Source organism: Staurois parvus, unplaced genomic scaffold (genome assembly GCF_062004578.1).
Source record: "Staurois parvus isolate SC_StPar_1 unplaced genomic scaffold, SC_StPar_1.0 ptg001221l, whole genome shotgun sequence".
In the NCBI taxonomy this organism is placed as follows: domain Eukaryota; kingdom Metazoa; phylum Chordata; class Amphibia; order Anura; family Ranidae; genus Staurois; species Staurois parvus.
The window spans coordinates 257942-280821 of record NW_028319017.1 but is presented as its reverse complement, the minus strand read 5'-3'; the positions used below and the strand labels follow the sequence as shown (position 1 = coordinate 280821).

General features: G+C 45.0%; 1 protein-coding gene across 1 annotated transcript in view; it reads right to left on the bottom strand.

The window, feature by feature from the left end:
- Nucleotides 1-22880, bottom strand: part of CFAP57 (cilia and flagella associated protein 57) — a 68392-nt gene that overhangs the window by 38970 nt on the left and 6542 nt on the right. The window contains exons 2-9 of the mRNA XM_089660275.1: nucleotides 21849-22031; nucleotides 20097-20413; nucleotides 12748-13031; nucleotides 8888-9047; nucleotides 7703-7855; nucleotides 3409-3548; nucleotides 2842-3007; nucleotides 997-1110 (exon numbers count right to left, since the gene is read on the bottom strand). Of these exons, the coding sequence (XP_089516401.1) occupies nucleotides 997-1110; nucleotides 2842-3007; nucleotides 3409-3548; nucleotides 7703-7855; nucleotides 8888-9047; nucleotides 12748-13031; nucleotides 20097-20413; nucleotides 21849-22005 (1491 nt within the window). The 5' untranslated portion in view covers nucleotides 22006-22031. The remainder of the gene's footprint in view (nucleotides 1-996; nucleotides 1111-2841; nucleotides 3008-3408; nucleotides 3549-7702; nucleotides 7856-8887; nucleotides 9048-12747; nucleotides 13032-20096; nucleotides 20414-21848; nucleotides 22032-22880) is intronic.

Genomic DNA, 22880 nt, shown 5'->3' with positions numbered 1-22880 from the left:
TTCTTGGATACACAGAATATAACTGGATATAACATTTATAGGGAAAGTTGATCCAGGAAATATCCGATTGCCTCTCGGGGGGATCAGGAAGGAATTTTTTTCCCAGCAGGAGCAAATTGGATCGTGCTTTGCTGGGTTTTTTGCCTTCCTCTGGATCAACTGTGGGTGTAGGATTATAACTTTTTTTTTTTTTAATGGTTGAACTGGATGAACTTTTGTCTTTTTCCAGTCAGACTAACTATGCAACTATGTAATTGTAGACAATAGGGTGCGACTTGGCATGCGATTTGCAAGTCACACGGCATGCACATCGCATGCCAATTCACGTCCAGTGTGACCGGGGACTAAAATGCAGGCCATAGACGGGTCGAAAACCGGCCATTTTTTAATAAAACAAAACCGAAAAATTGGTCGTTCGATCGGCCGACGTTACCACCAACGGTAAAAAAAATTGGCCAATTTTCGTCCCGTCTACGACCGGCATTTAATTACTTCTGTCCCTTGCAGAGAGCTCCGCTATTATATTTGACATGAAAAAGTATTGCGGTTGCAACAATGTATCCATTTGTATCCATTTCGGATACAGATGTTTTTATTCGGATACAAATGGATACATAGCGGACTATAATTCTTCTTCTTCTTCTTCTTCTGCTTTTTCTTCTTCTTGCTGGTCACGGCTTATGCGCAGATATTTATCGGTAAAACGATCGGCCAATTTGCCTATCATTGCCGGGAAAATCGGCCGATTTTTTCCAACTTCACCGATAAAAAAAAATGTGCCAAAACCCCGAAAAACGGGCGACCAATTAACCCACCAACGGCGTGAAAATCAGCTGATTTTCAACCCGTCTGTGGCCTGCATTAGGCAGGTAAGCTGACAATATATGACATTTTGGTGTTGGGTTTTGATGCTGTAGAATGGCAGTGAGAGCGCACAGATCGCGTTCTCCTGTTGATTTCCTGCGTACAGAGGTAACATAGGAAGAATTCATTTACCTTTCCATTGTGCCCTTTCAGGTTAACGATATTTTCAAAGGTTGTCGTGGAGTAAATATGGATGACGTTTCCATTGACAGCTGCAAAAAGATGCCCGCCGTGGCTGAAGGCGCACTGCAAAGAAAGGAAAGGAGAGACGAATGAGGTCATACCAATAAAACGCACCCAAAGACTGAAATCTTGCATACGGCATAGACGTGCAGCCACTTCCATGCGTCAATGCTGTCGTTTAAAAATAGGTATAAGATAAGACGTGTTCGGTTCCTGAACCCGCGTGGCTGAGCCCGCCAGGAAGCTGTCACCGGTGATGGACCAATCATCTGTAGTTGGGGGCATTCCTGGTAGACATGTACGGTTCTTTTCATTACGAATCAAAATTCAGTAAAATTTGGAAATTCAGATGTATACGTATTGTAATAGTATCAAATTTAAATGAATCCTAAATAACAAAACAAAAAACTTGTCCGAAATTCAAATTCGAAATAAAATTCGGAAACAAGAATAGAATAAAATAGAATGGAAAATAAAGGAATACGATAGAATAGAGTAAAATAGAAAAAATATAACCGTCTCCCGAAATTCTAATTTCGAATAGAAAAGAATTCTAATTTGAATTTCGAATATGTTGAATTCTAATTTTAATAGAATAGATTAGTATAGACTAGAAAATAATAAAATGGAATAGAAAAGAACTATGGAATAGAATAAAAAAAGCAATGGAAAAGAATAAAGTAGAAAGAATATAACTAACAAAATTAGAATGCGAACTTCAAAAAATTTTAAATAAAATTCGGAAACAAGAATAGAGTAAAATAGAATGGAAAATAATGGAATAGAATAGAAAAGGAAAATTAGAATACTTAATAAATTAATTAATGAAACAGAATATAAATTTGAATTTGAATAGAATAGAAAAACAAAAGAAAGGATAGAAAATAATAGACTAGAATAGAATAGAAATAAAACAATAGAATAGAATAAAATAGAAAGAATATAACCATCTCCAAAAATTCTAATTTCGTATAGAAAAAAATTCTAATTTGAATTTCGAATATATTGAATTCTAATTTTAATAGAATAGATTAGAATAGACTAGAAAATAATAGAATAGAAAAAAACTATGGAATAGAATAGAATAAAATGTATTGAGACAGTACTGCCTCCCTTTATATTGTAAAGCGTTGTGCAAACTGTTGGTGCTATATAAATCCTGTATGATAATAAATTGGGGGGGTTGGATCATAGTGAGACAGGGGAGGCCAGAGCAGGGGAGGACTGACAACTCATGGGGCCCCTGGGCAATAGGGGATCATGGGGCCCGTGTCCTCACCCACACTTAAAACCACACCCAAAAAAAAGCCTATGAAAGGTACTAAGGGCATCTCATGGGGCCCCTGGGCAATAGGGGATCATGGGGCCCCCGGGTCCTCACCCACAGTTAAAACCACACCCAAAAAAAAGCCTATGAAAGGTACTAAGGGCATCTCATGGGGCCCCTGGGCAATAGGGGATCATGGGGCCCCCGTGTCCTCACCCACACTTAAAACCACACCCAAAAAAAGCCTATGAAAGGTACTAAGGGCATCTCATGGGGCCCCTGGGCAATAGGGGATCATGGGGCCCCCGTGTCCTCACCCACACTTAAAACCACACCCAAAAAAAGCCTATGAAAGGTACTAGGGGCATCTCATGGGGCCCCCTACTGATCCTGGGCCCTCGGGCAGTGCCCGAGTACCCGAATGTCCGCCCCTGGGCCAGAGCCATCTAAAGGGAATACACATGACGCCGTTAAAAAAATAAAAATGACGACTTCCATGCCCAAAACCACTGCAGGTTGGACGTTACCTCTCGGCAGCCGCGGACTGTGAACTCTTTGAAAGAACGGATGTCGTCAATCAGCAGGTTCATAAGTCGTAACTTGTCTGAGAAGCCCACGAGGACGTGCAGTCCGGACGGGTGAAGAGAGATGCTGAAGGCCTCTTCCTGGAAGTCCTTGTAGAGCTCCAAAGTGCTGCCATCATAGTTATAAAGGGAGAGAATATCTAAGATAAAAACTGACCACACTGCACCTATGGAAACATTTTTACAAAAGTCTTCACTACAGCTGGGCCACATCATCTACAAGCAGGGGCGGACTGACCATTTAGGCACTTGGGAACTACCGAGAGCCCGGGGTCTGTAGGGGGCCCCATGACATGCCCCTAGTACCTTTCATAGGCTTTTTTGGGTGTGGTTTTAAGTGTGTTGAGGACACAGGGGTCCCATTATCCCCTATTGCCCGGGGGCCCCATGAATTGTCAGTCCGCCCCTGCCTGCAAGTTGAAGAATGCCTTGCCAATCAGCAGATGGTGGGGTAATCTTACAGTTCCTCATGCTCTGATAGTCCAAGGAAGACTACAAAAGACAGCTTACTTGTTCTCGTAGTTCCAGATGCGCACGGAGCGGTCCAAGGAGCTGGTGGCGATGAGAGGTTTGCGGCTACAGATGCTGAGACCGGTAATAGCAGATGAATGCCAAGACTCAGTCAAGAACTCAAACACAGCGTCATCCCCCTAGAAGACGAACGATCAATCGATATTAAAACAAGCAACTGGGAGAAACATCGTCTAGCAACAGGCGATGCTACAAATGGCAGAGTTGGATTGCCACATATTTAAAGCCCCCATCATTTTGTGATAGAAATGGGCCAACGTGTGACACCACAGTTAAACGTCTAGTCCAGCAATGGGCAAACTACGGCCCGCGGAGCCTGATACTGTCAGGATGGCTGTCAGGATGTGTGTAGGCGGGGCAGCGTGACGATTGTGAGGGGAGCTAGGCTCCTCTCACAGTCCGCCCTGAAGACCGGTGTACCATGAAAATCTGTCTCCTATGAGGATCTGTCCCCCTCGACGTATCTGCGCATGTGCCGGAGATCGCCGATCGGCTGCTAATGCCTGAAACTGGCACATGCGCAGATACGTCGAGGGGGACAGATCCTCATAGGAGACAGATTTTCATGCTACACTGGAACGGCGCGGGAACACGGCGAGAGGAACGCGCGGAGCAAAGGTAAGTGAATTGACACAGGGGGGACTTGGGGACTTAATATGGGGGATGAATTAATATGGGGGATGAATTAATATGGGGAATGAATTACTATATGGGGGATGAATTACTATATGGGGGATGGATTACTATATGGGGGATGAATTACTATGGGGGATGAATTACTATATGGGGGATGAATTACTATAGGGGGGATGAATTACTATGGGGGATGAATTACTATATGGGGGATTAATTACTATGCTTACTATGGGGGAATATTACTATACTTACTATGGATGACACATACACATCATTCATCTACTCTTGGTCCGGCCCCCGGGTCCAATATATGAACCCATTGCGGCCCTCAAGTCAAAAAGTTTGCCCACCCCTGGTCTAGTCTGTGTCAGTTGGGGTAGAGGCAGTGGTGTATTTAGGTTTTGTGCTGCCCTAGGAAACACAAAAATCAGACCCCCCCCTCCCAGGCGGAGAGAGCCTGACACCGACCAACACCAGACCCCCCTCCCCACAGAGAGATCGAGATCATGACAGTGACCCCCAACACCCCTGCCCTATCCCCACCCTCACCTGAAAGAGCATACCACTAAAACCCCCCCCCCCCCACACACACACACATCGGTGACAGAGAGAAAGACATTCACCTTCATAGCTCTGGACATCCCCAGGAATGACAGTTGGGCTCTGCATACACCATCAAGCAGCCTCTCTCAGATCCCACCTGGTCTCCATGCCACATATGTCCCTTCTCCTGAGGGGAGATGCTGCCCCCCTAAAAAATGCCACCCTAGGCAAATGCCTTGTTTGCCTGTTTTGTGGTAAATACGCTCCTGGGTAGAGGTGAGTGTGTGTTTAACCACAGCTCTGTGCACTTCACAGAGGGAGGGGGGAATGTTTGCTTTGGGTGATTTTAGCTTGTGGGGGGGGGGGTAAATGTTTCTACTAGAAGGGGGGTATTTTTGGCCACTGCAAAGGTAATGTCTTTGCCAAATTGTGTCCCCCCCCCTCCCAAGATTTATGAACATTATGTGTCAGCAAAAATTCTCTCCCCCACCAAAAAAATTGAGAACTAATCTGCATGCTTACCCCCCAAGCATAAATTCCCCCTCCACCCGGTACAAATCTGGCCTCTACTAAAATTCTCTCATTCCCCATATGCACCCAGCACAAATCCACCCCCCTCGAAAAAAATTTCCCCCTCCTAGTACAAATCCTCTTCCCCTCAAATTTCACCTCTGAGCACAAATCCTCTACCCCCACTCCACACCCCCCCCCCCCCTCAGCACAAATTTTCCCAATCCCAAAAATCTGGTTCCCCAGAAGGCTGAACCTGTCAAAGTAAACATGCCATCTCATAGGGCGCTATTGATCCCCTATGTGATAGCATTCAAGTGAAGTGAAAAAAAAAACTGTAAAAAATTTATGTCAAGCACTTATAACCTCAGGAAAAAAGGTTTATTCTCCAGGGACTTTCAGAAAATATATATTATTTGGGGGTTTTACTAATCTTCAGGTCTAAAATGATTTTGTGTACCATGCAAAAAAAGCAAAAATGGCCCTGTCTGCAAATGGTTTAAACCCGCATACACACCTTTTTTCTTTAAGTCTTTTTACCAGTCCGGTGATGTCATCGCAGCTTCTCTTTCCAGCGGCAGCATAATGGGGTGGGAGTGCCGCTAAGTCCTGGAGTGCTGTGAGCCTGTGTGAGGATGCACCACCTAGGGCCTGGTTCACCGGAAAGGGAATGACAGTGCGGTTTTGCCCCAAAGAGGACCTTCGGCACTTGACTGGTGCAGAAGCAGATGGCAGTGCTGGAGTTTGAAAGTTGCAAGGTAAAGGGGGCCTAATGTCTCCAAAGGGCCACATATAATATTTAATATCTGTAATACTGCAAAAAACGGACTGAACTCTTGCTAGAGGAAAGATTCAGAGATTGTTCTACAGGAGTGGTTGGAAATTAAGTACAAAAACAACAGACACCACTTGCAGGATTAGTGTAAACAAATTAATTAACTGCCGACTCACCTTTATTTGGGGGGGCGTTTTAGGGACCTAGGTAAGAATAGGTCAACTAAAATCAGGGCCGGATCGAGCTTATCTGATCCGGGCGTGAAGTAAAGAAACGAAGAAAAAAAAAGTCAGGGGACATAATGTCAACACTGTGTGTGAACCATAGACAGTCTGTCACACAGTGCCACAGCCATGTATGTTTTAGGCTGTCATGGATTAGGGTGAATAAACAGAATCTACAGTATGCCCCTTTATATTAGATGTCCCTATTAGAGTCCTACTTTACATCAGGGTCCCCATCAGAGTGCCAACTTACATCTGGGTCCCCATCAGAGTGTCCCCTTATAGCAGAGACCCACCAGAGTGCCCCCTTACATCAGGGTCCCCATCAGAGTGCCCCCTTACAGCAGGGTCAACAACAGAGTGCCTCTTTACATCAAGGTCCACATCAGCGTTCCCCCTTATATCAGATGTCTCTATCAGAGTTCCCCCTTACATCAGGGTACCCATCAGAGTGCCCCCTTACATCAGGGTCCACATCAGAGTTCCCCTTTATAGCAAATGTCCCTATCAGAGTGCCCCCTTACATCAGGGTCCCCAACAGAGTGCCCCCTTACATCAAGGTCCACATCAGCGTTCCCCCAAATAATCAGATGTCTCTATCAGAGTTCCCCCTTACATCAGGGTACCCATCAGAATTCCCCCTTACATTAGGGTCCCCATCAGAATTCCCCCTTACATTAGGGTCCCCATCAGAGTGCCCCCTTACATCAGGGTCCACATCAGAGTTCCCCTTTATATCAGATGTCCCTATCAGAGTGCCCCCTTACATCAGGGTCCCCAACAGAGTGCCCCCTTACATCAAGGTCCACATCAGCGTTCCCCCAAATAATCAGATGTCTCTATCAGAGTTCCCCCTTACATCAGGGTACCCATCAGAATTCCCCCTTACATTAGGGTCCCCATCAGAGTGTCCCCTTACAGCAGAGTCCCCATCAGAGTGCCCCCTTACATCAGGGTCCACAACAGAGTTCCCCCTTATTTCAGATGTCCCTATCAGAGTGCCCCCTTACATCAGGGTCCCCAACAGAGTGCCCCCTTACATCAGGGTCCACAACAGAGTGCCCCCTTACATCAGATGTCCCTATTAGAGTGCCCCCTTACATTAGGGTCCCCAACAGAGTGTCCCCTTACATCAGAGTCCCCAACAGAGCGCCCCCTAACATCAGGGTCCACATCAGAGTTCCCCCTAATATCAGATGTCCCTATCAGAGTGCCCCCTTACATCAGGATCCCCAACAGAGTGCCCTCTTACAAAAGGGTCCCATCCAAAGTTTCATTAATTTGCAAAAATTAAAAAAACAGTATTAGCTAGACTCAAAACCTTCTTCATGCACCAACAGAGTGCCCTCTTACATCAGGGTCCCTCTCAGAGTTCCCCCTCACATCATTTATTTGGGATGGTGTTCTATGAACCTATTTAAGGATAGGTAAACTAAAATATATATATATTTTTTTATTTACAACAGGAAAAATGGGGGGGGGGGGTGTACAAAAATTAAAAGAAAATTGTGGGGTTCTACTTTAATTGGATATTTAGGAATTGCAGCCTTTATTATAGGTTAGATGTATACTGGTCAGTTCTCACCTTTGTGACCTCGGCAGAGGACAGGGCGATGCTGTACATCTGGCTCTTATTGGTACTGACAAGTACAGTCTCTTCGGCAGGACTCAGACACATACACAGCACCTCCTGCTGGTCGGGCAGGCTGGGGTCATTACTATGTTCATCTTGTGGGATCTACCAGAAACACAAAGGCACATGTGCTACAGCATCTTCTGTATTGTTTTCATCATCCAGTAATATCCTCCATACTATTCTGAGCAGCCATGGTTCTTAAACCTAAACTCCAGCCTTCCCTTCAGTCTTGCACAGTTGGAGAACGTCCAGTATCATCTAGCTCTCCCTCTTCAGTCTGACTGTCCCTGACCCATCCCCTTCATGCATTGGATTTCAGTTCTTTCAATCTCAAAGGTTGAGCAGTATACTTTTTTTTTATTTGTCAGGTTGCTTTAACTGACATCATCTGCAGATCGAAGTTCATCCATTTGATCTGAAGATGAATGAACAGAGTGATACAAAAGTAACAATATGCTACATTGTGTCTTTGTGTAGGTCTGGAGCTGTGTTGTTTATAAACACTGATTCAGCTTTTTTGACAGCTACAGCTGCCAACACTGATACAGTGATACCCCCAGTAGTGTATTTAGGTTTTGTGCTGCCCTAGGCAACACAAAAATCGGACGCCCTCTCCGGTGGAGAGAGCCTGACACCAACCAACAACAGCCCCCACCACTCGAGAGAGAGCCTTCCACTAACACCCACCCCTGCCCCCCAACAGAGAGAAAGACACTCTTCTTCACAGCTCTGGACATCCCTGGGAACGACAATCAAGCTCTGCATACACCATCAAGCAGCCCACAGCCTCTCTTGGATCCCACCAATCCCCATGCAGCATATATCCCTTTTTCCAGGGGGCAGTGCTGCCTCCCTAAAAAATGCCGCTCTAGGCAAATGCCTTGTTTGCCTTGTGGTAAATACGCCCCTGGATACCCGCTTTGATTAATCGAAGTCCACAATTGCTGTATACTGGGAGGGGGCGTCCCAGAAGCAAAACAAAGAGACTGCATTGCTAAACATGCCCTGTGTACAATGATGACATTTTTTTGGGGGCATGTGTAGCATGCCCAAAGCCTGCAATGAGTTAAGTAGCATTTTCAGTTTGTGGAGCTCACATACAGCTTAGCTCCACTTTAATGAATTGTGACTTACTCTGATGTTGCGGCCTCTTTTGTAAAGTTCTCGGTCTTCTACTTTCTCATACATGCAGACTCTGCCAGGACCCCCGGAACACAGGAAACCTTTGGAGTAGGCCAAAATTGCATTAACATGCAGAGGAGGCGATCTGGAACTGTCAATCGCTGAGAAGGCGCTGTGGAAAGACGGGCACAACTTCTAAACCTTTACAATTGAAATATGTCCATTTATTGAAGCAAGGATGGAAGGTTCATGTACAAATCAGAAGCCGGTTAGTCCAACTGAGGAGACCGCAGCCATTTTCAGCATCTGGAGAACATGTGTGCCTAAGTGGGCATTTACATATAAAATGCAGCGCTGTAAAATGATCAAATCATGCAAATCAACACAATAATAGTCCTGAAAAGGTGCTCATTAATTCCCAGTGTCAATGGAAAGAATGCAAACTAACCAGAAGCGCATTTAAAGTACGCATGTGTGTAAGAAATCCTGGAGATTCCCCTCTCTCCCTCCAACTAAACTAAAGGTGGCCGCCGGGCCTCCATATGGCATCGGCGGCGTAGTGTCAACGAAATCCACAGGCTCGTCGTGGACATCGTTGACACTACGCCGCCGGTGCCATGTGGAGGCCCGGCGGCCACCTTTAATTTTAAGAGGGTCAGTGGGTCACTTTCACTTGCCACCTGATTATACATGTTTTTTACTTGGTTTTTTGAAATAAATTGAAGTAATATACTACACTATGAGTATCTCTCTGTGTTCTCTGTGAGGGGTCTCTCTCCCAATTTCACAGCCACAGAGTGATTTCAATCCCAGCCCTGGTTCCATTGAAGAGGAATATCCTATCCTGGGAGCTTCCTGGCCTGCAGGATTCCGCTTTTCCACAAGAGGGCGTTATCATCATCCATTTCAGCACATGTCCATTTTCTGACCAGAGGGAGAGAGGGGAATCTCCAGGATTTCTTACACACATGCGTACTTTAAATGCGCTTCTGGTTAGTTTGCATTCTTTCCATTGACACTGGGAATTAATGAGCACCTTTTCAGGACTATTATTGTGTTGATTTGCATGATTTGATCATTTTACAGCGCTGCATTTTATATATGTTTTACTGAGGATTTTTATATGCGTTTATCCTGGATGTTCAGCTGCTGTTTCTTTGAGAGCGCTCACTGTGTGTCTTTTACCTATACAGCTAAGTGGGCATTGCCCACCTAGTTTTCCTTTCTACTCACGACAGAACATATCATATCAATAAGTGAATTTCAGCTTTGGCTTACCAGAACTGTCCAAGGGTCCTAACCGAAATATAGGACTGCATGTTTATGTAAGGTTAAGTAGCACAGCAAAGGAGTCCGCTTTTGCACTACAAACTCTTCCTTCAAGCTGCACCACAGAAGCTGTCAGCTACATTTGGAAAACCTGAAAATACCAATAATTCATTCCTGATGCAAATTGTAAATCAAAGTTCCCCTATATGACCCCTTGGGGGGGGGGACATTATTGTATGGCCTCCCTTTGACAGTGAGCAGCCTACACTGTGCATTGCTGTTAGCTTTTAGACTGGGCCGCCAATGATTGCTCCAGTCCTAACTAAAATTTGGGAACCAGTTAACCTGGTTCCCAATCAAGTGAGGCTGGAGGCTTCATTCACAAAATAAGCCTCCAGCTTGTAGGTGCCATTGCAGCCTGAGGATGATAGTGTGCCTCTAATTTGTACTGTAATTGTCAGATACAATTACAGTATAAAAAAAAAATAATCGATGAATGATTAAAAACAAATAGACAAACGTTCTCCTACATCAGGGGTCTCCAAACTTTCTAAACAAAGGGCCCGTTTATGGTCCCTCAGACTTTGGGAGGGCCCAGTGGGGGTTAAAAAAAATGACATGTGCTTGTAGTCAGTGGATGGAGGAATAATGTCCAGTCATTGGTATTAGTTTGAGGAACAGTGCCCCATCATTGGTATTAGTGGGAGGAATAGTGCCCCATCATTGGTGTCAGTGAGAGGAATAGTGCCCCATCATTGGTGTCCGTGGGAGGAATAGTGTCCCATCATTGGTATCAGTGGGAGGAATAGTGCCCCATCATTGGTGTCAGTGAGAGGAATAGTGCCCCATCATTGGTATCAGTGGGAGGAATAGTGTCCCATCATTGGTATCAGTGGGAGGAATAGTGCCCCATCATTGGTGTCAGTGAGAGGAATAGTGCCCCATCATTGGTGTCAGTGAGAGGAATAGTGCCCCATCATTGGTGTCAGTGGGAGGAATAGTGCCCCATCATTGGTATTAGTGGGAGGAATAGTGCCCCATCATTGGTATTAGTGGGAGGAATAGTGCCCCATCATTGGTGTCAGTGGGAGGAATATTGCCCCATCATTGGTGTCAGTGGGGGGAATAGTGACCCATCATTGGTATTAGTGGGAGGAATAGTGCCCCATCATTGGTATTAGTGGGAGGAATAGTGCCCCATCACTGGTGTCAGTGGGATGAATAGTGACCAAACGGCATGGTTCAGACCTGTTTTCTGGGTGCCAGTGCCTACACCAGAGAGATAGCCTTGTGTATAGGGACCAGAGCTGTGTGATGTATGTATAGCAGCTTAGGACTGAGCCACTGAAAGCCTCTGGCTGCTGTGGAGTGCAGACCTCCTGAATGGACTTGTCTGTGCCTACACCAGAGAGAATGAGCCTGGGAGGACCAGGGTGCTGGGGACAAGCCACCAAGAATCAGGACCCTGATGACTGCAGGCCATCAAGCCTCCAGGTTCACAGTATACCAGGACTGATGAGCTGATTCAGCCGTGCTTGTGTTTCCACTGATAGTGATCCAATACAACCAGACACTGCCCTTTTTGTCTAACAGCATAAAAGTAATTCACTGCATGCAGTCTTGAAGAGATGGTGACAAGTGCACCACCGTACAGATGGGCCCCAACATTAGTGGGTTTAAGTTTGCACATTAGGTACCAAACACTATTCAAATATCACACAGGGGTTTCTGGCCTAGGAGAGCCTAGATTTACCTGTGTTTAGGGGTATATATATACAGAATGCATTTTCTTGCTCAGCTGTTGCAAAAAGTCACTGTGACATTGATCATTCCCATATATTCCTTTCATAGTGTATGCTGTTAATATCAGGTTAGCTTGGTTCAGTATTATTGGGGTCTAGGATAACTGCCATTTCAAAGACTTGTATTTACATCAGTTACTTTCCTGCAATTTAAAGGATTCTTTAACTGTTTATTAATGTTGGTGCATTGCCATTTACTTTGCCTTTTGCGAATACACTTACAGTGTCATTAAACCCAAATCATCAAAAACAGTCAATACATGCTATAGTACATTGTGTTCACACTCATCCACTAGAGCATTTGTTTTTAGACAGCAAAAATCCTGGTTGATCCTGTTCTTCACTGTCCCTCTCTCCTTGTCTCTGTCCCCGCTGTGGCCTGAGATTGTGTAGACCAGCTGTTGACATCTACTGAGCATGCTCCAGTTTCAGTTCTTTTCTAAGCAGTTTATTACCTCCTTTTTTCTTATCTGTGCAGCCCATGTGACTATAGAGTCACACGTGTGGGTGTACACACAGTAGTAAATGACACTCCCCTCCCTTTCTCCTCCTCCAGGTCCTCCTATTGCTAAACACTATAGGAGCGGGATATAAGATGATGACTGATGGAGGCTTCACCTCCCTGCTAGTCCCAGCACACTCCTACACACAAGGTATAATGCTTTGGCCTGCTTCACTAAACTCTGGTCACTAAAGGCGTAAAGAAAAGCTGTAAACGCCAGACAAGGGATTTATTATTTGTGAGTCGCCCTAAAAGTTAGACGTCTGCTGATGTACTTGTGTTAAACTTTCTTCATTTACCGGCCATCTCCGGACGCTGCGCTTCGTCTGTCGGACTGCTGAACGCCTCTTCCTCCAATGTTCTGCTCCCAGCGCAGATCCCCGGATTCCCACATACAGAGCTTTCCCGTGTCTGTGCCACAGATTACACGGTCCTCGGACAGCCATGCGTGACACAGGAAGTTCTGGGCATCTACCTTCTGGAAGATCGTCTGTCTCAGGTTTCCTTCAACGTAGCGGAAGAGTTTGAAAACATTGTGACCCGTGACGCAGATCTGTGTGTTGTCATGTGGGTTGAAGCTCACCTGTAGCAGACAGACAGGAGGAAATAGTGTCAGTTTGTTGTGCCGCGGTATATGAGGTGTGACAATTTAATTTCCAGAATGCCCATGTTGTAGCGCTATGGTGGCGAGTCGCACGGCCATGTGCTGACATGTTGCACTCACTTTGCTCACAGACTCAGTATTTACACAGTAGCAGAAGAAATAACACGTGTGTGCGTTGCCCTGTTGGCGGAAAATGAGTGACAGGAATCTGGAGCAGAGGATTAACATCAAATTTTGTGTGAAAATTGGCTAAAGTAAAACTTTAGCTCTCTTACAACATGGTGGCCATTCCATGAAGAAATCAAGTGTTTTTGAATGGCATAGGCAGTTTAAGGAGGGGCGGGAAGAGGTCCATGATGACGCAGCGGTCAACCAGCATTGTTTCATGGAAATTCTGAAAGGCTTACGGGAATCTGCTTGGAGGAAAATACCGGAACCCTGGCCTGACAAGTGGATTCTCCACCATGACAATGCTCCTGCATATGATGTGTTAAAGCAAAGGTCCAGTCAAAATTTAAAAAAAATAAAAGTCAGCAGCTACAAAAACAGCCGCTCACCTGTCCCTTGATCCCGCAGTGTCCTCACATGGCCATCCTGTGTTCCCGGCGCCGGCATCTTCAGTGTGGGCTTACGGTGCCCACTGCCCATGTGTGAGGTGCGCTGCGCTTTATGAATGGTCCCGTAGTCTGTCACGTATCCCAGAAGACTACTGGGAGGGAGGACAACTTCCGCTTCTGATCACCTAGGCGATCTCAGCGGAAGTGGGAGTAGGTACTTCTCAAATTCGGGTAACCGCCCCTCCTGAACCATTCCAGGCCACATGCCCTCAACATGGGGGCGTGCTTTGGGTCAGGGGGGTCAAGGGCCTCTTCCCCACATCCCTGGCCTGTGGTTGTGTGGGTCTTTAGCAAGGGGGCCTCCAGATCTCAGGCCACCACCTCTATGTGAATGCGTATGTGGTATATGGTATCGCTACCCATTCACAAAAAAAAGTGTAGTGTAAAAAATGACAGGAGACAGTCTTTGACAAGTCCTTTATTAAAAATAAAAATTAAAAAATGTCCCTCAAAGTAGATCCAACGTCAATCACGATGCCCGCCGCCACCGCTACCCGAAACAAGAAAGAAAAACCACGCTCCGCTTGTGACGCTGGCTCCTGCCATCTGACAGCTGTGCCCCCGATGATAGTTCTTAAATACTGTCATGCTGTCACAAGGGGGCAGGGTTCACCTCGCCCCCTTGTAACGTCATCCTATGCTGTGATTGGCCAAAGCTTTGCACTGTCAGGGAACTGTCAGTGAACATAAGAACAGCCCATGTGCGAGTCGAACTTAGATTCGACTCGAACATGTAGCCCATCACTAATCAGCAGTATATAGCTGTCAGGAATGGACTAGCCAGCGATGGTGGGACTCACCTGCCTTTTGATCTGCAGTACCAGGGCTGGCCAGCGGATGCTCCCAGCAATCAGAGACTCAACTTTGCAGCCAGCTAACACCTGGAACTGATTATGCTGGGGTATTTAAGGGATGGCCAGACTTGCAGACTCTGCCTTGGTGTTGTGTTTCTCTTGGGCCCTGTATCCTGTTCCTGCTCTCTGTTCCTGTCTGATTCTCTGCTACCTGTTCTGATCCTCTGCTACCTGTTCTGATCCCTGGCTTGTCTGACCATCCCTCTGCCTGACCCTCTGTACTACGCTGCTAGCTACCTGCTGAACCTGGCCTGTGACCCCAACCAATCTCCGCTTGCTCCCCCTGTACCTACCTGCCCAATTGATATCGACCCGGCCTGCCTGACGACGCTTGCTTGTATGTACTGTTATCTGTGGGTGGTTGGTTTGGTTTGTTTGCACTGTATTATGTTTTAGTATTGCACTGCGTTTATGTTTGTATTGTTAGTGTTAATAAATTATATTGTTTATCACATATCTGAAGTCTGCGTTTCCCTGCGTCAGTCACACACCTCTGGTCACACCTGGGAGCCCTGACAATAGCAGTCTTGTGACTTCTGTCAGCAGTGTTCAGCAGAGCACTGGTTAAAGCTTGTAGGAGGAGTTTTAATTTTGCTCTAAGGCAGGGGTCCTCAAACTTGTTAAACAGTGGGCCAATTCACGGACCTTCACACTGTTGGGGGCCGGACTATAGTTTGAAAAAAATATGAACTCTGATACACTGGACACCGCAATGCACTGTACTCTGTAACACACTGTACTCGGATACACTGGACACTACAATGCACTGTACTCTGTAATGCACTGTACTATGATACACTGGACACTACAATGCACTGTACTCTGATACACTGGACACTACAATGCACTGTACTCTGTAATGCACTGTACTCTGATACACTGGACACTACAATGCACTGTACTCTGTAATGCACTGTACTCTGATACACTGGACACTACAATGCACTGTACTCTGATACACTGGACACTACAATGCACTGTACTCTGATACACTGGACACTACAATGCACTGTACTCTGATACACTGGACACTACAATGCACTGTACTCTGATACACTGGACACTACAATGCACTGTACTCTGATACACTGGACACTACAATGCACTGTACTATGATACACTGGACACTACAATGCACTGTACTCTGATACACTGGACACTACAATGCACTGTACTATGATACACTGGACACCACAATGCACTGTACTCTGATACACTGGACACTACAATGCACTGTACTCTGATACACTGGACACTACAATGCACTGTACTATGATACACTGGACACTACAATGCACTGTACTCTGATACACTGGACACTACAATGCACTGTATTCTGTAAAGCACTGTACACCGTAACACACTGGACACTACAATTTTTCTCCCTGATTTTTTTTTTCTGTTTAGCTGGCTCGACAGGCCGGATAAATGTCTTTGTCGGGCCGTTTCTGGCCTGTAGGTCGTAGTTTGAGGAGCCCTGCTCTAGGAGAATGCAGAACCCCTGACCTCTGTCTGGACAGTGCTGATTGGCCCTGTGCTGATCGTATTCACTCTCCCAAAAAAAAAAAACCACCTCTCTAGTAATACGCACCAAACTGAGCATGTGCAGAGTGACTCCACACGATATGTCTTATCAAAAGATAAGAGGGGGGAACTGGCAGAAGGGGAGGATCAGGAAAGACAGGATCAAACAGACTTTTTTACACAATGTAGAGGATTAACCCCTTAGGTTCCACAGTGAGTATAACAAGCATGCTTTACTGCATCTACAGACTGATTGTACTGTTGGGGGTTTAGTAACACTTTAAATTGTCACACATATTTTTCATGCTCAGTAATATGTACATTTAACACTTCCAGGTATACAGGTGAAACTCGAAAAATTAGAATTTTGTGCAAAAGTTCATTTATTTCAGTGATGCAACTTAAAAGGTGACACTAATATCTGCGATAGACTCATTACATGCAAAGCAAGATAGTTCAAGCCGTGATTTGTCATCATTGTGATGATTATGGCTTACAGCTCATGAAAACCCCAAATCCACAATCTCAGAAAATGAGAATATTCCATGCAATCAATAAAACACGGATTGTACATAGAACAATATCGGACCTCTGAAAAGTAGAAGCTGCATATGTACTCAGTACTTGGTTTGGGCCCCTTTTGCAGCAATTACTGCCTCAATGAGGCGTGGCATGGAAGCTATCAGCCTGTGGCACTGCTGAGGTGCTATGGAAGACCAGGATGCTTCAATAGCGGCCTTCAGCTCTTCTGCATTGTTCGGTCTCATGTCTCTCATCTTTCTCTTGGCAATGCCCCATAGATTCTCTATGGGGTTCAGGTCAGGCGAGTTTGCTGGCCAATCAAGCACAGTAATCCCACGGTCATTGAACCAGGTTTTGGTGCTTTTGGCAGTGTGGGCGGTGCCAAGTCCTGCTGGAAAATGAAGTCAGCATCCCCATAAAGCTCGTCTGTAGAAGGAAGCATGAAGTGCTCCAAAATCTCCTGGTAGACGGCTGCGTTGACCCTGGACTTAATGAAGCACAGTGGACCAACACCAGCAGATGACATGGCTCCCCAAATCAACACAGACTGTGGAAACTTCACACTGATCTTCAAGCATCTTGCAGTGTGTGCCTATCCATTCTTCCTCCATACTCGGGGTCCTTGGGCCTCTCCATTCTTCCTCCATACTCGGGGTCCTTGGGCCTCTCCATTCTTCCTCCATACTCGGGGTCCTTGGGCCTCTCCATTCTTCCTCCATACTCGGGGTCCTTGGGCCTCTCCATTCTTCCTCCATACTCGGGGTCCTTGGGCCTCTTCATTCTTCCTCCATACTCGGGGTCCTTGGGCCTCTCCATTCTTCCTCCATACTCGGGGTCCTTGGGCCTCTCCATTCTTCCTCCATACTCGGGGTCCTTGGGCCTCTCCATTCTTCCTCCATACTCGGGGTCCTTGGGCCTCTCCATTCTTCCTCCATACGCGGGGTCCTTGGGCTTCTCCATTCTTCCTCCATACTCGGGGTCCTTGGGCCTCTCCATTCTTCCTTCATACTCGGGGTCCTTGGGCCTCTCCATTCTTCCTCCATACTCAGGGTCCTTGTCCCTCTCCATTCTTCCTCCATACTCAGGGTCCTTGGGCCTCTCCATTCTTCCTCCATACTTGGGGTCCTTGGGCCTCTCCATTCTTCCTCCATACTCGGGGTCCTTGGTTTCCAAATGAGATGCAAAAGTTGCTCTCATCAGAAAAGAGGACTTTGGACCACTGAGGTCAGACCAGGTCTGTTTTTCTTTAGCCCAGGTAAGATGCTTCTGATGTTTGTTGTTCAGCAGCGGCTTGACAAGAGGAATGCGACATTTGAAGCCCATGTCCAGGATCCGTCTGTGTGTGGTGGCTCTTGATGCACTGACTCCAGCCTCAGTCCACTCCTTGTGAAAGTCCCCAACACTTTTGAATGGCCTTTTCCTGACAATCTTCTCCAGGCTGCGGTCATCCCTGCTGCTTGTGCACCTTTTTCTTCCACACTTTTCCCTTCCACATAACTTTCTATTAATGTGCTTTGATACAGCACTTTGGGAACATCCAACTTCTTTTGCAATTCCCTTTTGAGGCTTTCCCTCCTTATGGAGGGTGTCAGTGATGGTGTCAGGTCAGCAGTCTTTCCCATGATTGTGATTCCTACTGAACCAGACTGAGAGACCATTTAGAGGCTCAGGAACCCTTTGCAGGTGTTATGGCTGAATGAGCTGATTAGAGTGGGACACTTTGAGCCGAGATTATTCCACCTTTTCACAATATTCTCATTTTCTGAGATTGTGGATTTGGGGTTTTCATGAGCTGTAAGCCATAATCATCACAATGATGACAAATCACGGCTTGAACTATCTTGCTTTGCATGTTATGAGTCTATCTCATGTTTGTTTCACGTTTTAAGTTGCTGCACTGAAATAAATGAACTTTTGCACAATATTCAAATTTTTCGAGTTTCACCTGTATATTCCCTCTCGCAGAGATCACAGGACTCCCCCTGGCAATGCCTTCATCTGCTTTTCTTTCCAGAAAGACGACACCATCTTTGTTCAGACATCATTCAGGGTCACCATCTACTTCCTGGACTGAGATGCCGGCTCAGAGATGACAGTCATGGAAATGCTGGCGCAGGTCTTGGTTTTGTTCACAAATTAGCATGGGTAGCTGGAGCAAGGGGGCAGTTCTATGTCATGCATTAGCAGCGGAGGAGAGGGGCGCAGTTCTATGTCATGCATTAGCAGCGGAGGAGAGGGGCGCAGTTCTATGTCATGCATTAGCAGCGGAGGAGAGGGGCGCAGTTCTATGTCATGCATTAGCAGCGGAGGAGAGGGGCGCAGTTCTATGTCATGCACTAGCAGCGGAGGAGAGGGGCGCAGTTCTATGTCATGCATTAGCAGCGGAGGAGAGGGGCGCAGTTCTATGTCATGCATTAGCAGCGGAGGAGAGGGGTGCAGTTCTGCATCCTCGCTAGTTCTGGTAGAGAATATGGATTGTGAAGGAAAACGTTTTACCTGAATTTTATATACTGCCAATTAGAGCATAAAATAAAAGCATGTGATCTGGTTCCCGCCTGGTTCCTCACCCGCTATTGGCTGACCTGAAGGTCCTATAAAACTAGAAATGTGCAGGACAGAAAAATGTGTTTTATTTCTGATTCATTTGTTAATAATTTAATTTTGTTACATTAGATTGATTAATTTTCAGAGTTAATTTTGTATATTCAGATTTGTTTTGTATATTCATTATTTTCAAATCGATTTGAAATTCAAATTTGAATTTCGAAAATTCGAATTTCGGAAGATGGCTATTTTGTTTTATTCTATTGCAATCCATTCTATTCTTTTCTATTCTGTTCCTTTATTTTCTATTCTATTATTTTCTATTCTATAAGTTTCTTTTCTATAATATTCTTTTGTTTTCTATTCAGTTCTATTTAATTATTTTCTATTCTAATATTTTAAATGTTATTCTGTTTTATTCTATTCTTTTCTTTTTCTATTATTTTCTATTCTATTCCTTTTTTATTCTATTTTGTTTTATTCTAGTCTATTCTTTTGTTTTCTAATTTATTCTTTTCTATTGTATTCTATTCAGTGCCTTCACTTTCTATTCTATTCTGTTTCATTCTGTTCTATCCTTTTATTTTCTATTCTACTCTATTTTATTCTATTCTTTAAAGCTTTCTAAGTAGGAATCATCTTATTTCACTTTTCTACCTTTCTGTATTTATTGCAATATGTTTCATTTTCGAATTCGGAGAATTCATTTCGTTATAATTTATTTCAGTGTCATTGAAATTCTTTACTATTGTGATTCAAAAATTAAGATACAACCGAATCTTCAAAAAACGTAAATTTTGTCCGGATGTTGGAACGTCCCCATGTCTACTTAGAACCCAAGGCAAAAGAGTCAGAGCACATCCCCCATGAGCTGTGAACTGCAGTATAGATTGCATGTCTTGTCCTTTCTTGTGTCCCCTTCCTGCCCAAGGCAGCTGCCTGTCCTGCCTACCCATTGGCCCAGCCCTGCTCATTGATATTACCTGGTAAATGGGGCTATTTTGGCTGTCCGCCCTCACGGTCGCCATGACTTTCTGTTTCTCCCACATCCAGAAGACAATCTGCCATTCGGGAGACCCCGACAGAGCCACCAGGTACTTGGAGTCTGGGGAGAAGGCGATGCTGACGAACTCCTGGGACATGATGTCCGGTGCGCTCAGCACTTTTCGTTTCTTGAATGGCATTGAGGCCAAATCATAGATGGTGATGGTGGCCTTGTCTGGGCCCTTCTCGGACATGGCGAGATATCGGCGGTTGGGGCTGATGGCCAGCGCCTGCATGCCTTGACTCTTTTCCGAGCCTGCGGGTACAAGGAATATCAGAAGATAATAATATAGATGAACAAGAAACATCGGAAACTAACGTTGGATCAGAGCACCACCATAGACTTCCATCTACAACATCCATTCCTATTAAACTGGAACTATGGGGAAAATACACCAAGATGTCCGGCAATAAAGAGGGGAGATCAGTCTCCCATGGACGCATGTACTATATATGGATCTCTCATGGATCTAGTCTCTCCTATTGGTGGATGGCTGTATATGTACTGTATCTTTGGGGATCTAATCTCTCCTATTGGTGGAAGGATGTATATGGATCTCACGGGAATCTAGTATCTCTTATTGGTGGATAGATGTATATGGATCACTCATGGATCTAGTCTTCCTATTGTTGGACAGATGTATATGGATCTCTGGGGGATCTAATCTTTCCTGTTGATGGAAGGATGTATATGGATCTCTCAGGGATCTAGTCTCTCCTATTGGTGGACAGATGTAAATGGATCTCTCAGGGATCTAGTCTCTCCTGTTGGTGGATGGATGTATATGGATCTCTCTGATCTAGTCTCTCCTATTGGTGGACAGATGTACATGGATCTCTCAGGGATCTAGTCTCTCCTATTAGTGGATGTATATGGATCACTCATGGATCTAGTCTTCCTATTGGTGGACGGATGTATATGAATCACTCAGGGATCTAGTCTCTCCTATTGCTGGATGGATGTATAAGGATCTCTGGGGGATCTAATCTCTCCTATTGGTGGAAGGATGTATATGGATCTCTGGGGGATCTAGTCTCTCCTATTGGTGGATGGATATATATGGGTCACTCATGGATCTAGTCTTTCTATTGGTGAACGGATGTATATGGATCTCTCAGGAATCTAGTCTCTCCTATTGGTGGATGGATGTATATGGATCTCTGGGGGATTTAATCTCTCCTATTGGTGGAAGGATGTATATGGATCACTTGAGGATCTAGTCTCTCCTATTGGTGAACAGATGTATATGGATCTTTTTGGGATATAGTCTCTCCTATTGGTGGATGGATGTATATGGATCTCTCAGAGATCTAGTCTCTCCTGTTGGTGGAGGGATGTATATGGATCACTCGGGGATCTAGTCTCTCCTGTTGGTGGACAGATGTATATAGATCTCTCAAGGATCTAGTCTCTCCTATTGGTGGATGGATGTATATGGATCTCTCTGTGATCTAGTCTCTCCTATTGGTGGATGTATATGGATCGCTCATGATGGATCCAGTCTCTCCTATTGGTGGACAAATGTATATGGATCTTTTTGGGATATAGTCTCTCCTATTAGTGGACGGATGTATATAGATCTCTCAAGGATCTAGTCTCTTCTGTTGTTGGACGGCTGTATATGGATCTCTCTGTGATCTAGTCTCTCCTATTGGTGAACAGACATATATGGATGTCTGGGGGATCTTACCCGGAATGAACTTCTGCCATTTCTGGTCCACGTTGTATTTGATACAATTGTTCCCGGAGGGGAAGATGACAGTTTGCTCATCGAAGTAACAGATGTTATTGATGACCTGAGAGCGCAGGCCGAAGATATAGTGTGACTGAGCCACGATCGCCGACATGGCGCACCAACCGACCAATCACCGATCTGTGAATGAGACCACGGGATGTGAGACTTCCAGCAACAGGAGACTTGTCCATCGTGAGGAAACCTCCCCCCACTTCCTGTCCAGGTGACACCATTCAGATAAAAGAGGAAATGAGAGGAAATCTCTGAGATGGGGACACAGCCAGACATAACCCCTCCCTGGAGGTTATATACAGGTACTGTCAGTGGAGGTTATATACAGGTACTGTCAGTGGAGGTTATATACAGGTACTGTCAGTGGAGGTTATATACAGGTAGGTGTTATGTATAGGTAGGTAGAGGTTATATACAGGTAGGTATTATACATGGATAGTATGTATAGGTAGATACATATTATAAACAGGTAGGTGGATGTTATATACAGGTAGGTGGAGGTTATATATAAATATATACAGGTAGGTGGAGGTTATATATAGATATATACAGGTAGGTGGAGGTTATATATAGATATATACAGGTAGGTGGAGGTTATATATAGATATATACAGGTAGGTGGAGGTTAAATATAGATATATACAGGTAGGTGGAGGTTATATATAGATATATATACAGGTAGGTGGAGGTTATATATAGATATATATACAGGTAGGTGGAGGTTATATATGGGTATATACAGGTAGATGGAGGTTATATATAGATATATATACAGGTAGGTGGTGGTTATATATGGGTATATACAGGTAGGTGGAGGTTATATATAGGTATATATACAGGTAGGTGGAGGTTATATATAGATATATATACAGGTAGGTGGAGGTTATATATAGATATATACAGGTAGGTGGAGGTTATATATAGATATATACAGGTAGGTGGAGGTTATATATAGATATATACAGGTAGGTGGAG